This window comes from Heterodontus francisci, chromosome 10 (assembly GCF_036365525.1).
Source record: "Heterodontus francisci isolate sHetFra1 chromosome 10, sHetFra1.hap1, whole genome shotgun sequence".
NCBI lineage: Eukaryota > Metazoa > Chordata > Chondrichthyes > Heterodontiformes > Heterodontidae > Heterodontus > Heterodontus francisci.
The window spans coordinates 107,674,213-107,691,179 of record NC_090380.1 but is presented as its reverse complement, the minus strand read 5'-3'; the positions used below and the strand labels follow the sequence as shown (position 1 = coordinate 107,691,179).

The 16,967-nt window shown below is 42.6% G+C and overlaps 1 protein-coding gene across 1 annotated transcript in view; it reads right to left on the bottom strand.

Annotated features, from left to right (window-relative positions):
- Positions 1–10,140: 10,140 nt before the first annotated feature.
- LOC137374709 (A disintegrin and metalloproteinase with thrombospondin motifs 5) overlaps positions 10,141–16,967 on the bottom strand; it is a 42,275-nt gene continuing 35,448 nt past the window's right edge. Inside the window, exon 8 of the mRNA XM_068041248.1 lies at positions 10,141–16,886. Coding sequence (XP_067897349.1) covers positions 16,328–16,886 — 559 coding nt within the window. The 3' untranslated portion in view covers positions 10,141–16,327. The remainder of the gene's footprint in view (positions 16,887–16,967) is intronic.

The window sequence follows — 16,967 nt, the reverse complement described above, 5'->3', positions numbered from 1 at the left end:
GAAAGAAAACAGGGAACGATAGGCCAATTCATCAGTTAGTTACATCAGTAGCAGTTAAAATTCTAGAATGCCTCAGGTAATAGGGCACTTAGATTAAGCAGAGTCAACACAGATTTATGAAAGGGAGACTATGTGTAACAAATGACTATTAGGTTGGATAAAGGGAAACCAGTGGATGAAGTTTATTTGTATTTTCAAAAAGCATTCAGTAAGGTACCACACAAGAAGTTATTACACCAAATTAGGATTCATGGGATTGGGGGCAATTTGTTAGCATAGATTGAGGATTGGTTAACGGACAGAGAGTAGGATTAAACAAGACATTTTCTGGTTGGCAGGCCGTAACGCGCAGGGCACCACAAGGATCAGTACTTGGACCTCAGCTATTGCTTCTTCTTCTTCTTCTTTGGCCTCCTTGTCTCGAGAGACAATGGGTAAGCGCCTGGAAGTGGTCAGTGGTTTGTGAAGCAGCGCCTGGAGTGGCTATAAAGGCCAATTCTAGAGTGACAGACTCTTCCACAGGTGCTGCAGATAAAATTGGTTGTCGGGGCTGTTACACAGTTGGCTCTCTCCTTGCGCTTCTGTCTTTTTTCCTGCCAACTGCTAAGTCTCTTCGACTTGCCATGCTTTAGCCCCACCTTTATGGTTGCCCGCCAGCTCTGGCGATCACTGGCAACTGACTCCCACGACTTGTGATCAATGTCACAGGACTTCATGTTGCGTTTGCAGACGTCTTTAAAGCGGAGACATGGACGGCTGGTGGGTCTGGTACCAGTGACGAGCTCGCTGTACAATGTGTCCTTAGGGATCCTGCCATCTTCCATGCGGCTCACATGGCCAAGCCATCTCGGGCGCCGCTGCCTTAGTAGGGTGTATATGCTGGGGATGTTGGCCGCCTCGAGGACTTCTGTGTTGGAGATACGGTCCTGCCACCTATTTACAATCTATATTAATGACTTAGATGAGGGGACCGATTGTAATGCATCCAGGTTTGCTGACTGTACAAAGTTAGGTGGGAAAGTAAGTGAAGAGGACGCAAAGAGGCAGATGGAATGCAATGTCGCTAAGTGTGAAGCTATCCACTTTGGTAGGAAAAATAAAAAGAATATTTTTGAATGATGAGAGACTGGTGTCACGATCTCGCAGGGAGTAACTAAGAAATAAAAAATGAACTGAGGAATTGAACTCCAAAATGGACACTTTGCGACAAGACAAAATGGAGTAAGAGGCCAGATGACCTCTCCTATACTGCGAAATCACATGGTAATTGCTGGAAATCTGAACCAGACGTCATGTCTGGTCAAGTGTTGAAGAAACATTGGAAATGCTAATGGCCCGTTCTATGTTAATGGCTACCTTTTTCAACCAGTTGGACTAACAATGACTTGGCAGACATAGGGCTGGATTTAGTCCTCCCCCAGGCGTCGGGATCCGTGACAGAGGGAACCTAAAGATGCCTCTGGGCGAGGGCTGCCGCCCACCCTGACGCCGGGAGGGCCCGGCCCGATATTGCCGGCGGCTGCAAGGCCTTGTGGTGGCCCACCCCGCCGCTTGGCGACAGGACCGCCATTTAAATATTTAATAAATTAAAATTAAAAATGAATTATGCTTACGTCCTGCCGTCCTTCCTGGTGCGATCATCGTGCCCCTGGCCTGTACTCCCACCCCTTTGGATTCCTGTCCGGGAAAATGAGGCGCCACACTGGTGGGGAATATAAGAATATAAGAAATAAGAGCAGGAGAAGGCCATTTGGCCCCTCGAGCCTACTCCATTATTGAATAAGATCATGGCTGATCTGATTGTGGCCTTAATTCCACTTTCCCCTTAACCCTTTACTCCTTAGTTGATCAAAAATCTGTCTAGCTCAGTCTTGAATATATTCAATGACCAGCCTCCACTGGTCAATGAGGTAGAGAATTCCAAAGATTAAGAAAGAAGAAATTCCTCCTCATCTTTGCCTTAAATGGAAGACCCCTTGTTTTGAAACTGTGCCCCCTAGTTCTAGAATCCCCAACCATGGGAAACATATTCTCAGCATCTACCCTGTCAAGCCCTCTCAGAATCTTATGTTTTAATAAGATTAGTTCTCATTCTTCTAAACTCCACTGAGTATCGGGAGGGGGGGAGGAGAAACGTTTTTCAGTGCAGGATAGTGGGGGGGAACCAGGGTCAAATTTACATAATTGGTGTAGGGGACAGTGTGAAGGGTTTTAGGTTAAAGTTTATGCACTTTAAAAAAAATTTGTTCATGGGATGTAGGCATCAATGGCTAGGCCAGCATTTTATTTCCCATAGTTTGATACAAACTGAGGGCATTTTAAGAGTCAACCAGATTGATGTAGGTGTGCAGTCACATGGAGGGCAGCAGATTTCCTTCTCTAAAGGGTATTAGTGAACCAGATGGGTTTTTACAACAATCGACAATGGTTTTGTGGTCACCATTAGACTAGCTTTTAATTCCAGATTTTATTAATTGAATTCAAATTTCACCATCTGCCCTGGTGGGATTCGAACCTATGTCCCCAAAGCATTGGCCTAGGCCTCTGAATTATTAGTCCAGTGACATTACCAATATGCCACCGCCTCCCCTTTTGGTGGGGGTGGGGGGCGGGTGGGTGACGGGGGGGAAAGGTCAGGTGTGGACAAGGTAAGTGTTTTGGGGGGGAGAGGGCAAGTCATTAATTTGATGGTTATTGGAGGGGTGGGGGCGGCGGCCCGCCCCAGCCATTCAATTGAGCTGCCGCACGGAAGATTGCGGCGGCTCTACAACATGCGGGTTGGTATGGGTGGGCCGCCGTTTTTATTGCGCACTGCCAACCTTGGTGGCGGGCACAAAAGATGCAGCCCGGCGAGTCTCCGAACTCAAACTCAAGATAATAGGTGTGAAAAAAACACCACTGTATCAAGATGGCATAGAGATGAGCAACATCCAAATCCATTGTCTAACCAGGGCCGCACCACCAAACTATTGATGAAAACACAATGAGAGAGAAACCTTGGTCACCTGACAGAAGCCAAGTCCCTGATGAGGTTTTAATAAGACACTTTGCTGAGCCACAAAGACAGAAGCCAGGAGGCTAAGAGAGATCAATTCCAGCAAAGAAGAAGACACTGCCAGAATACCATTTTAAAAACTTCTCGCGGCCGAGACAGAAGGTGACCTTGAAAACTACCTACCTGAGGGATTGTAACAAGTCTTTTTGCCATTGGACTGTGACTGAGATTTAACCAAAAATGTCTGCAGCAAAGCATCTGTCCACCTGAAACTTTCCGAGTTTAACTACAGTGAACCATTTAAATTTAAATTTTCCTCCTGGAAAAGCAAACAAGGTTTCAAACAAACTCTTTTTAGAAATACCAGACCTAAATGCATGTTATCTTTTAACCTCCGTCTTTACTTGTGCGTGCATGTGCGTGCGTGTGTGTTAACAGGTGAAGTCGCGAATTTTCAGGTTTTGGTTAATAAACATTTATCTTTCTTTAAACCTGTGAGAAAACCTATCATTTGTCTGTTTATTGACCATTAATATGTTCAAAGGTTAAACACAATTCTAATCAAAACACTGTGGTCAGTTGAGAGGTGACTAAGGAAAACCACAATCATTTTCCATAACCCTGGAAAATGTGTGCATTCAGAGGACCTGGGTGTCCTTGTACATGAATCACAGAATGTTAACATGCAGGTACAGCAATAGGAAAGCAAATGGTATGTTCGACTCCAATCCCTTTCTAAAAAAAAAAGCTAAGAGTAAAGATGTCTTATTGCAATTGTACGAGGCATTGGTGAGGCCACGACTAGAGTGCTGATTGCAGTTTTGGTCTCCTTACCTAAGCAAGGACATATTTGCCCTAGGGGGAATGCAATGTAGGTTCACTAGATTGGTTCCTGGGATAAGGGTTTAGTCATATAAGAGATTGAGTAGACCAGGCCTATATTCCTGGTAGTTCCAGAGATGTAGAGGAAAGGATAGCGAAGATGATTCTCGACAGGAGCGAGAGTAACAGGGTAGTTGTTATGGGGGACTTTAACTTTCCAAATATTGACTGGAAATACTATAGTTCGAGTACTTTAGATGGGTCAGTTTTTGTCCAGTGTGTGCAGGAGGGTTTTCTGACACAGTATGTAGACAGGCCAACCAGGGGCGATGCCACATTGGATTTGGTACTGGGTAATGAACCCGGCCAGGTGTTAGATTTAGATGTAGGTGAGCACTTTGGTGATAGTGATCACAATTCGGTTAGGTTTACCTTAGCGATGGGCAGGGACAGGTATATACCGCAGGGCAAAAATTATAGCTGGGGAAAAGGAAATTATGATGCGATTAGGCAAGATTTAGGATGCGTAGGATGGGGAAGGAAACTGCAGGGGATGGGAACAATCGAAATGTGGAGCTTATTCAAGGAGCAGCTACTGCGTGTCCTTGATAAGTATGTACCTGTGAGGCAGGGAGGAAGTTGTCGAGCGAGGGAGCCGTGGTTTACGAAAGAAGTTGAAGCGCTTGTCAAGAGGAAGAAGAAGGCTTATGTTAGGATGAGACGTGAAGGCTCAGTTAGGGCGCTTGAGAGTTACAAGCTAGCGAGGAAGGATCTAAAGGGAGAGCTAAGAAGAGCAAGGAGAGGACACGAGAAGTCATTGGCGGATAGGATCAGGGAAAACCCTAAGGTTTTCTATAGGTATATCAGGAATAAAAGAATGACTAGAGTTAGATTAGGGCCAATCAAGGATAGTAGTGGGAAGTTGTGTGTGGAATCAGAGGAGGTAGGGGAAGTGTTAAATGAATATTTTGCGTCAGTATTTACAGTAGAGAAAGAAAATGTTGTCGAGGAGAATACTGAGATTCAGGCTACTAGGCTAGATGGGATTGAGGTTCACAAGGAGGAGGTGTTATCAATTTTGGAAAGTGTGAAAATAGATAAGTCCCCTGGGCCAGATGGGATTTATCCTAGGATTCTCTGGGAAGCTAGGGAGGAGATTGCAGAGCCTTTGTCCTTGATCTTTATGTCGTCATTGTCGACAGGAATAGTGCCGGAAGACTGGAGGATAGCAAATGATGTCCCCTTGTTCAAGAAGGGGAGTAGAGACAGCCCTGGTAATTATAGACCTGTGAGCCTTACTTCGGTTGTGGGTAAAATGTTGGAAAAGGTTATAAGAGACAGGATTTATAATTATCTTGAAAAGAATAAGTTCATTAGCGATAGTCAGCACGGTTTTGTGAAGGGTAGGTCATGCCTCACAAACCTTATTGAGTTTTTCGAGAAGATGACCAAACAGGTGGATGAGGGTAAAGCAGTGGATGTGGTGTATATGGATTTCAGTAAGGCGTTTGATAAGGTTCCCCATGGTAGGCTATTGTATGGGGTTGAAGGTGATTTAGAGCTTTGGATCAGAAATTGGCTAGCTGAAAGAAGACAGAGGGTGGTGGTTGATGGCAAATGTTCATCCTGGAGTTTAGTTACTAGTGGTGTACCGCAAGGATCTGTTTTGGGGCCACTGCTGTTTGTCATTTTTATAAATGACCTGGAAGAAGGGTGGGTTAGTAAATTTGCGGATGACACTAAGGTCGGTGGAGTTGTGGATAGTGCCGAAGGATGTTGTAGCGTACAGAGGGACATAGATAGGCTGCAGAGCTGGGCTGAGAGATGGCAAATGGAGTTTAATGCGGAAAAGTGCGAGGTGATTCACTTTGGAAGGAGTAACAGGAATGCAGAGTACTGGGCTAATGGGAAGATTCTTGGTAGTGTAGATGAACAGAGAGATCTTGGTGTCCAGGTGCATAAATCCCTGAAGGTTGCTACCCAGGTTAATAGGGCTGTTAAGAAGGCATATGGTGTGTTAGCTTTTATTAGTAGGGGGATCGAGTTTCGGAGCCACGAGGTCATGCTGCAGCTGTACAAAACTCTGGTGAGACCGCACCTGGAGTATTGCGTGCAGTTCTGGTCACCGCATTATAGGAAGGATGTGGAAGCTATGGAAAGGGTGCAGAGGAGATTTACTAGGATGTTGCCTGGTATGGAGGGAAGGTCTTACGAGGAAAGGCTGAGGGACTTGAGGTTGTTTTCGTTGGAGAGAAGGAGGAGGAGAGGTGACTTAATAGAGACATATAAGATAATCAGAGGGTTAGATAGGGTGGATAGTGAGAGTCTTTTTCCTCGGATGGTGATGGCAAACACGAGGGGACATAGCTTTAAGTTGAGGGGTGATAGATATAGGACAGATGTCAGAGGTAGTTTCTTTACTCAGAGAGTAGTAGGGGCGTGGAACGCCCTGCCTGCAACAGTAGTAGACTCACCAACTTTAAGGGCATTTAAGTGGTCATTGGATAGACATATGGATGAAAATGGAATAGTGTAGGTCAGATGGTTTCACAGGTCGGCGCAACATCGAGGGCCGAAGGGCCTGTACTGCGCTGTAATGTTCTAATTCTAATTCCCTGGAGTTTAGAAGAATGCAAGATGATCTAATTGAAACATATAAAACTGTTAAGGGGCTTGACAGGTTAAATGCTGGGAAAACATTTCCCCTGGCTGGGAAATCCAAAACATAGGGTCACAGTGTCAGAATAAGGGGTTGGCCATTTAGGTCTAAGTTGTGAAATTTCTTCACTCAAAGGATTGTGAATTTTTTGAATTCTTTACCCCAGAGAGCTGTGGATGCTCAGTTGTTGAGTGTGTTCAAGAAAGATGTCGATAGATTTTTGGGTACTAAGGGAATTATGAGATATGGGGATAGTGTGGGAACAAGGAGTTGAGGTAAAAGATCAGCCATGATCTTATTGAATGGCAGAGCAGGCCAGATGGCCTACTCCAACTCCTTTTTCTTACGTTCTTATGTTCTTCTAAGTCCGGATGTGAAGTTAGGTTGGGTTTGAACTGTGTCAAAGGCTGCATACAGGTTTGGGGAGGAGGATGATGATGGAAGATTTGAAGGGGAGTGGGAACCATTAACAATATCAGCTAACATGGAAGACAGGAAGGGAAGTTGCGTGGTCCGCAGTTTGGTGGGTATAGGGTCGAGAGAGCAGGAAGTGGGTCTCATAGACAAGATGAACTCGGAGAAGGCATGACGGGAGGTAAGAAAGAAAACACAAAAAGTTCTGAGTTCAAGGCTGGAGCAGGGGGGAGCATTAGGTGAAGTTTGGCCCTGTGGATTAGGGGAGGGGAGTGAAGTGGCAGAGGCAGCTGATGGTTTCAATCTTAGTGACAAGTCAATGAGCTGTTTGCACTTGCTGTGGAGGTGAGGGTGGAGGAGGTAGGGGGTAGTAGTGGGATTAAGGAGAAGGTTTGTAATGAAGAGAAGCCATGAGATAGCTTTGCATTTGGGATGATCCTGGAATAGTGAGCAGTTTTTGCAGAGAAGAGCGAGACTTGATAGTGCTTCATGTAGTTCCGTCAGATCTGGTAATGAATGGCTAAACTATTTGTCTGCCATAAATGTTCATGTCTGTAGCCCTTGGACTTAAGGAAGCGGAGTTGAGGGTTGCACCAAGGAGAATGACTAGGGTGAAAGTATTCCCAATTGGGAATAAGGGCATCAATGCTGGAGGTGAGGGTTTAATTGAGAAGATTGGTCACTGCAGAAATGTTATGGTGAATGGATGGCCAAAGGCTAGACAGTTGGGAATTTGAAAATAAGTGACTTGGGGATGCCAGGTATGGTCACAGAAAGAAGTGGAATTGGAAAGGGAAAGGGGGAAGATGGATGTGGGTTGATAGCATATGAACCAAGTTTTCAGAGGTGGCCTTTTATATGGTTGATAGAGTGGGAGTCGAGACACCATGTGAGATGACAAAATCAAGGATGGCTGTGAATATGGCTGAGGAAGGACATCAGTGAAGATATCTCAGTGAGAAACCTGGCATGGTACTTGGGTGTGCAGTAGAGAATTAAGATTTTAAATGAGAGGTAAGACGGGTGGAATAAGGTGAGATGCTCAAAGGAGGAGAAGGTGCCAGACCAAGATGTGATAAAAGCCACAACATACCCACAGTGACATGAGTGGGGCAGGTGATGGAAGGAAGCTTCATTAAGTGGGAAGATATCATCACCCAACAGCCAGGTTTCCTTCAAGGCCATGATGTTGGTGTAATCATCTGCAATAAGCCCATGGATGACAAAGGCCTATTCACAAGTAAATGGACATTCTAGAGGGAGATGCAGACAGGGGAGATAATTGCTGGTCCACTGGCAGAGCCAACAAGGAAAATACTTGGAGGGTTGAGTGGGATGTGACTGTGATTGGCAAGATTAGATCACTGTGGATGCATTGTGTGGGAACTGAGAGGGTAGGATGGGCAGTTGGGGTTGCTGTTCATAAGGAGAATGCAATGAGTGCCTCAATGGGCACTTAGGAGGATAAGAGTAGGCTCATGTAAGAGGCAGTAACATCTGGGATGGTGGCAGGAGAGTAGGGAGATAGAGAAGTGGTGAAGGGCTGGGGTAGGGATTTGGGAGGCCAGAGCACCCAAGAGGGGAGAAATGAAAAGGGGCATGATGACAGGAGAGAGGGTCTCAGAGGAGTAAAGAGAAAATAAAATAAAAGGAGGAAGAAAATAAAAGTGATTTAACAAGCTATCCTTTAACATTTGGGGGTTCTGTGTTTGGATCCAGTCCAACTGATGTAGTGTGGAAAACTGCAATAATTCGGAAATAAAATGACTTCAATTTCAATCCAATTACCAGTGGGCTCAGGCTCAAAAAACAAATTCCCATAATTTAGCACAAATGGCAATCACACTCAGACAGGACATGGGGCTCATTGACGTGGGAAACAGAAGCAGAAGCATCACACTGGTGGAGTTGGGAGGTTACAGTTAAGATGTTGTGATAGTGCACAGGGAGCTTTATTCTGCATTAGATGCACACTATCTTCATTTGAGGGACCTTATTGTTGAAACACAGAGACAAGATGCCTCAGCAATTACATTCCTCATCTTGGCAAGCTCAATTTACAAAAAGGTATGTCACTGGAATTAGTTGCACTGCCTCAATTACTTCTTCCTGATTATCTGTGGATAAAGCCTTGCATGAAATGCTACATCATTGTACATCTTTTCTTAGTTGTTTTACACCCCCAGCACTGGCCTTGGCTCAATGTTAGCACTCTCACTTACTCAGGAATTTGTGTGTTCATAGCCCACTGCTTGAGCTTGAGCACATAATCAAGGCTCACACTTCAGTGAAGGAGTACTGCACAATCGGACCGCTCACCTTTAAATTAGCTATTAAACTGAGGTCGTCGCTGCTGTCTCAGTAGAACATAAAAGATCGCACTTGAGAAGAGTAAGGGATTTCTTTTGGTGCCTTGGCCAATATTTATCCCTCAATGAACATAAGTAAAACATGGTAGCTGGTCACTTACCTTCTTGCTGTTTGTGGGACTTTGCTGTGTGCAAATTGGCAGCTACATTTCCCAACAACAGTAACTGCACTTCAAAAGTACTTAATTTGTGAAGTACTTTGAGATGTCCTGAGGTCATGAAAATAATTATATAAATGCAAGTTGTTTCCTTGAAATGTAGGGTGTTCTCTGGCAGCCTGGCTAATATTTATCCCAGATTACCTGGATGTTTATCTGATTGCTGTTTGTAGAACCTTGCACTTTGCAAATTGGCTTCTGTCTTTTCCTACATTGCAACAGTGACTACACTGCCAAAAATAATCGCGACATCCTGAGTTAAACTAAATGGAAGTTCTTTTTTTCTTTTTTCTTGATGAATAAAACAAAATCTGTTCTTGTCACATTTGCAGTGCGCTTGTCTTCATTTCTATGCTTCAGGTATCATTGCAACGGAGAATCACAATTATCTATTAATTTTCCACTATCCACTGTGGGACTTGGGTCCAATCTATAATCGGAGGCAGTAGAAGACCTACTCGTGGAGACATACGCATACACACATGCACGCATACACGTGCACACAGAGGAAGTCAGAGCATTAAATCCACATTGGTCTCTTTATACAAAGTGTCATGACTACTTTGAAGGGTTTGCGATTATTCAATTCTATCAATTAAAATCATTTTTCTTAAAGCCAAGTCTTAAGATTTCTGTGTTTCTGAGATAAGTGGGAGAGTGAATGGAAATTGAATACTGAAATTGTCTTTTAAATTCAACCATTAAACAAAACAAGGCCAGGCATTAAATTGTGAGACTGTAGTATTGCATTTGGGAATATATAATTTACACACATTAAAAAAGTGAATCTTAGCATTAGTTACACAGACAACATGATTATTGTTACAGTACATTACAGAATATTACTGATGTGCTTAAAATAATTGATTAAAAGCCTCCTAGAATCATGGAATTGTTACAGCACAGAAGGAGGCCATTCAGCCTGTCGAGTCCGCACCGACTCTCTGCAAGAGCAATTCAGCTAGTCCCACTCCCCTTTCCCCGTAACCCTGAACATTTTTGCAATTTTTCTTGGTCCTAGACATGATTAATATGCATTACTCAACTGCTACATTTTTTAAAACAAGTATTAGAATCCATTTGACATGTTGCCTCAATTAACAATTTTTCTTAAAAAAAGACATGTGATTTCCCTCATGAGGAATGCAAACAGTATCTAAATAATTACATGAGGAAAGAGCACAATGCAATATTACACAAAGCAACCAGTGCTGTACATTACGTAAACATACATTATTTAAAAAATATAGTGAACTTTCAAAAGAATAGTGAAGCATAAATTAAACAGTTGTATAATAAGACACAACAGCAAATTTTTTTCAAAAAACTTGCACATTTGGTGTTCTCCACATTAAATAACAATAAATAAAACTGTTACATCAAATTCACACACCAGTTGTACAAACACAAATAAATTATTTCAGTGCTGTGCCTTACACTTTTTATCACAATTTAAATTTACACTGGAATGTTTTCTCCCTCTTCACGGAGACCCAATTAAAATCTATACGTAGTAGCAAAGGACCATCTCTTTGCGGCAGCTGACTTTTAGATTCCAAAATTCAAATTGAACTGCAGATGCAGAGTGAGTTCCGATCATTTTGATTCCATTGGCCCAGCTATGAAAATGAATAAGGGTAGGACATATAGAATTCAGAATAATGCCACCCAATCCACTCTGTGGCTCGTCCCAGGACCACACACTGGGATAGCAGAAAGCACCTCTTGGGGATCATTGGACCTGTGTGCCTCAGGTTGCTCCAAGAATCATAAGATTGCAGGGGAGACCAATATTACTCTTCCCTTCACCACCCTGCCCACCCCTTACCCCATTCCTTACTTCCAGGCCCAAATACTGGGTGTGAAATTGGCAGTCTATACTGTTCGCTGGGAGTTGGAAAAGTCTCTTGTGCTATCTGGAATCACATTCTGTCTGCTGGGATCAGAGCTGTCCTATTGTAAAATGTGCCAAATGTGTCATCAGACAGTCCACAGGAAAGTGAATGCTTAAATGTTAAACGATAATGTATTGTAGAAAGAATCAAGTTTATACCTGACCTATTGCCATTCAAATAACCTTATAAATCTCAATTGCTATTTCTTCAAATGCTAATTTATTTCCCTGTCCTTTTCTGCCAATCTTTTCCCTTCTCTTCTTTCCTTTCTTGAAAGCAATCGACACCCTCTCGATGTTATTGTGTCTTCAAACTCTTCCCTTAGGGAATAGTGTGAAGTAATGGAAGGATTTGCAGGTTGATTAACAGTCAGACAGGCTGTGATGTGATGCTCCTTTCATGGCTGTAACCATCTTTATACCAGCTGATATTGTGGTTAGTCCTATATACCCCCACCCACTAGAGATTAGTATCCCACTGATGTCAACCAGAATTTAAAGATGGTACTCAGCAGGACATTAGTTCAAAAGCTGCTCCTATTGACTCACAGACAGGAACCACTAAGCCAAAAGTTCACTCATTGGTCCCTCACTTAAGTGACCATTAATTATATATGAATCTGGGCATTGAGTGTTCGAAAGCTATTAAATTACAGGGCATTAGAGCTTCCAACAGGGTTTGATGGATAACAGTCAGAAGTGGGAACCCTGGTTTAACTTCCCATCTCTATTGGAGGAAGGCAATTGCAGTTTCTCTTCCAGCACCCAGACTGAGACCAGACAACTAGTGTACGGACTGGGGATCAAACAATGAAGCTTCCTGTTTAGTGTGGTTTATCTGCTTTAACCAACTGAGCCATATTGTGGGAGATTTCCAATTCAAAATTAACCCTGCTATTGCTGAACGGTTAGTATAATAACTACTTTGACAAGCTGTTGATTGGTCTGATTGGCTTTGGCAGAGAAACAGGAGCCACTTATATCAAATACTACAAAAGATGACTGAGATGAAAGCAGATTTGTTGCTGTGGAAAAATACTCAAAATAATATAAATAAAAATATGGAGTCCTTTTTTCTCATAGCCATAAAATTGGACTTTGAAAAGCAATGGGAATGTTACTGGTGGCTGTTTCAGCTTTATTTGAACTAATTTGGCAGTAAGGCCCTGTGCCTTCACATCAGCTTCAGGAAATGCAAACACATCTTTATACAAGTGGACAATTAGAGATTATCATGGATAAACCAGAGCAAATTGATTTGGCTTTCGCTGATTGAAACACAAAATACTGGAATGGCATGGTGGGTGGGACCAATCATCAGAATAGTAGCTTTACTACTGCTTGCCTAAACAGTTGAAGACACCCATCCAAAACCTGGTGAAATTAACACTCATCACCACCAGACTGTTTACAGTAAATTGTCTAATTGTATCAATTCCACTGCAGCCTCAAATCAGCTTACATATCTTTGCGTGGTTTCCATGGTACTATGAGAGACTGGAATCCTTGTTTGATGTACTATCAGACATATTCCAATAACAATAATTGCAGAAATTGTATGCTTTTAATTACTGGTCTATGAGAAAGCTGAACCTTGCCATGCTAGGTGTAAACTTGCTTTATACACAGACTTCCACCACATAGGTTCTGGGGACTAAACACAAAGACCGATGGTGTTTATGTCAACTCATCACTAAAAAGGTACATTAAGAATAGCTTGCTCCGTTTCATACAGTGCTGGGGTCCCTTTGGGAGCAGAGATATGTCTCAGCACCTGAGCAATGTAGACTCCTGTCTGAGGTTATACAACAAAGCCCAATGAAGCTTCTGATTGGGTTATGTTTGGATTCTCTTTGCATGGAAAAACAGTTAACAATTCAGTCCAATCAGACAGGGTCTAAAAGGAGTTTGCATGCCATAGTTTTCTGAAGCATTGTTTAAAGTTGGAGACTGATCCAGAGCAAATTGGGCATTAGCAGTGTCTGAAGATGTTGGTTTTTCTTATACTGTACCATACCAATGAGTGACATAAAATAATGATTTTCAGCAATGGCATACACAAAAATCAACTAGTGATGTTGGAAGCGTGCAAGGGCCTTCATGCTATGTAGGGGAGGGAGGGAGATGCGGAGAGGGTGACTGATTTGTTCCAACTTCCCCTGATAAATTATCTTTATGTATCCCATCACTTAAGGCTGGCTACTCAGTTAGGTTCAATCCTATTATAGGTGCCAAAATTTCTCCGCTTTAGCCTGGGAAAGTTGAGACCCATGCTAATATCTTCACTGATAAAGAGAGGAAATTCCTTACTTACGGGAGTATACATGATTGGAACAATCTTCCAGGAAGAGAATAGAGACAAATAAATCGGTAGCATTCAATTAATGCATTTAGATGCCAGGTTTGGGAGAGTTAGGGCATCAGATGCTTGAGCTTCAGTGGTCTGAATAGCTCTTTCCTCATCTATGACTGTTCTTATATTTACAGCTGTCCCATCTGAGATCAACTAATTCAGCATAAGGAAGAGATTGAACCTGCCAGCTTCCCATCTGTATGGTTCAGTACTACATTGCGTATTTAGTGTAGTGGTTATGTGAGTGGGCTAGTAATCCTAGTAAGACTAATAAGCCAAATAATGAGATCAAATCTTCCCTTGATGGTCTGTGAATTTGAATTCAGTTAAAAAAGATCTTGAAATAAAAAGCTGGTATTGGTACAAGTGACCATGAAAGCTGTTGGATTGTTATAAAAACTTAACGAGTCAATTAATGCACTTCAGGGAAGAAAACTGGCAGCATTTATCCAGGCTAGCCCAAATGTGACTCCATTTCAACACCAATGTGGTTGACTCAAGTGGTCGAGCACACTACTCTGCTTCATCAAAACAACAGTAGGAGGCATACTGTCACCACCTTCTCAGGGCAAATAGGGATGGGTTCAAATGCAGCTATGCCAGCGATACCCCTATTCTGAGAATAAATGTTAATGCAGCCATTTGGAAAAGTGGCAGTGCAGCAACTCTTAACTAGATGTGGCCCATTTATAACTGGTTTGGCAGCTGAACTTCATTAAGATGAGGGATGAAACTGGAAAATGAACACATTAATTATAAAATTGCACGTTCTCCCACCCGCAAATGACTTCTGATTAGATAGCTTCTAGCACTGGTTTGACGGTTACCATGGAAATCATAACAAGCTAATCAGAAACACACTGAATGACTCCAATACTGAACATGTGAGATCATGAGTAAGGTCATCTGTTTTTAAAGCAAAACACTACTTGTCCTTTTTTAAAATCCTGGAATTGGCAGGTGACAGCAGTCAGTAAATCCCATTGTTTGAATGACATATTGACCTTTTGACACTGACCTTTAGCAAGTTCAGAGCTGCAAACCACAGATTCTTTGGGACATGTGTATCTGTTTCCTGTTGAAGTAGGGATGCCACTTGCCCAATCTTAAAATAGACACTGGTTTTTCAGGCGGCTGTACTAAAATGTAAACTGGACGGGAAGATGCGTTTCTTCGAAAATAAGTTTTGTTCCCACTTGCTGCTGTCTTTCGTGATGTGGTGCTGTTAGTTATTGATGTTTTCAAGATATTTGATAAACTCTCATTATGAGCAAAGCAAGTATCAGCAGTCAAGCCCTGAACCCGCTCCCTTCCTTTGCCTCTAATTCCCAAGTGGCAACCTTACAATGAAGTTCTGCTTTATCAGTTCTAGTATCACATTAACTATTAATCCCTTGCTCCTGCCAGCTCAAAGCATGACCTGAATACATCGTAGCACAAGTATGTATACAAAAAAATCTTTTTTCTTTCAGAGGGAAATAAAACATAAACTTGCTCTTTCTTCTGTAGTTCCATGTGCTCCAATGCAACATCAGTCTAGAAGACAAACAGCATACCAAGTAGTGTACATAGTGGGTCAGGGGAACACAATTTAACCTGGGGACAGATATTTTATCAAGTCAAAAGTAGAAATTTGAGATGATAATTAATGTGGATGTTTCATAAATGCCATGTTTTCTGGGAAAGACATCTGAACTGTGGTGAAAATTCCCATGCTAGAATTTCTTCTTTTAGCGATTGGAGACAGATATTAGAACTAGTCAGTCTAGTTATCAGGAGTATCAAGTTGGATTATCTGTATTCACTTCCCCTTTGCCATAGAATTCCAAACAACACAGCCATTCCGCTCTTTGCTCCTGTGTTGCATCAAATTTGTAATTACTGAGTGGAATTGTATCTCGTTGCATTAAACTATTCATTAAGAGAGTCCGTTAGGAGTGGTTAACTACCTCCTTTAGGTGTTACTGTGAGAGGTAATATCATCAAGCACTCTAATAAGACGTTGCAATCTCTGTGACATAAGTTCCTCGCAATGCTGTACACTCATTGGCACAATTGGTTCCTCATTCCATCCTTGGATAGTGAGAATTCCCTCTCTGGTCAGCTGGCTTCTTTTATTGTAATATGCACAATGGTGAGTGAGCCAAAATGCAGCTTTCCTTGTATTATCTCAATCGAACACCCAGGAATCAGTCACTGGCTCCAACTGAATGACCGCAAGAGAACAAAGGAAAATGAACGTTAAAACCCAGGGCAAGGTTGTGCTGAAGTTGCAGACATCAGTTTCCTTGGGAGGGATGGAAAGATTTGTGGAATCAATGCACCATCTGGTAGCCATTGAAAGGATGGCTACACAGATCTCAATTCCATGTAGGTGAGGGATGCATATGAGGTAGGCAACATGCAGGTTGGTGTCATCGTCTAGGGCAATGCATCTGATGCTCTCCCACCATGGTGCAATACCAATGTGCACTTGTTCGGTTCACAAGACAAATGTTGCCCATGCTTCGATTGTTCTCAGCTTCACAGCAGTGCCTGTTTTATGTCAAGACATACTGACAATTTTATCCCTCCTTTTCTCCAAGTATGTTTTCATTTTAGATTAAAATAAAACACCGAACAAAATGACAAATTAAAAAAAGACTCTTACTGGTAACTGTGCATTAACATTTTCTCAGAAAACATTGTTTAAATGCTGATGGTCTTTGGGACAGGGGGCATCCTTTTGTCAGTTTTCCATATCCATTTTTGCACTGAACAGTTCTGGTTTGCCAGCCAGTGTCACAGGTTCTGGAGCATGACAACCATGGTCCCGTTACCCACTTGGGCAGGTTGGACTTTGCCGCCAGAGTCTTGATGGCGTTCTCATTGGTCGGCAGCATTTGCTTCCTGGGAACAAAATAGCTGTAGCGCACGTCAAGTGGTTTCCCGGGGTCGGTGGCAAGAATCTGAATTATCAGTGGCTCCTTCAATGGGCCGTGACCCATTGAATGCATCTGGTCATCCTTCTGGCTCCACCCGCTGTAGTTGAGCACAGTGCCGTTTAGATCGATGATGGTCTCCGAAGTTGAGATCATGTACTTGCCATTGAATAGATAGTCCCCGTTCTTCCGTTTAACCGCCAAGTAGGCAGTGAATCGCTGCTGACCCTTCGGCTTGTACTGCCGCACTTTGATATGCGTAGCTCCAGCAGGAATTCTTGCTACTTCTTTGTATCCAACACTGAAGGAACATAAAGGTAAAATGAAATTTGCAATGGGAAAGAGATTATTTTATTGACAACAGTTTACTATTTCCATATGC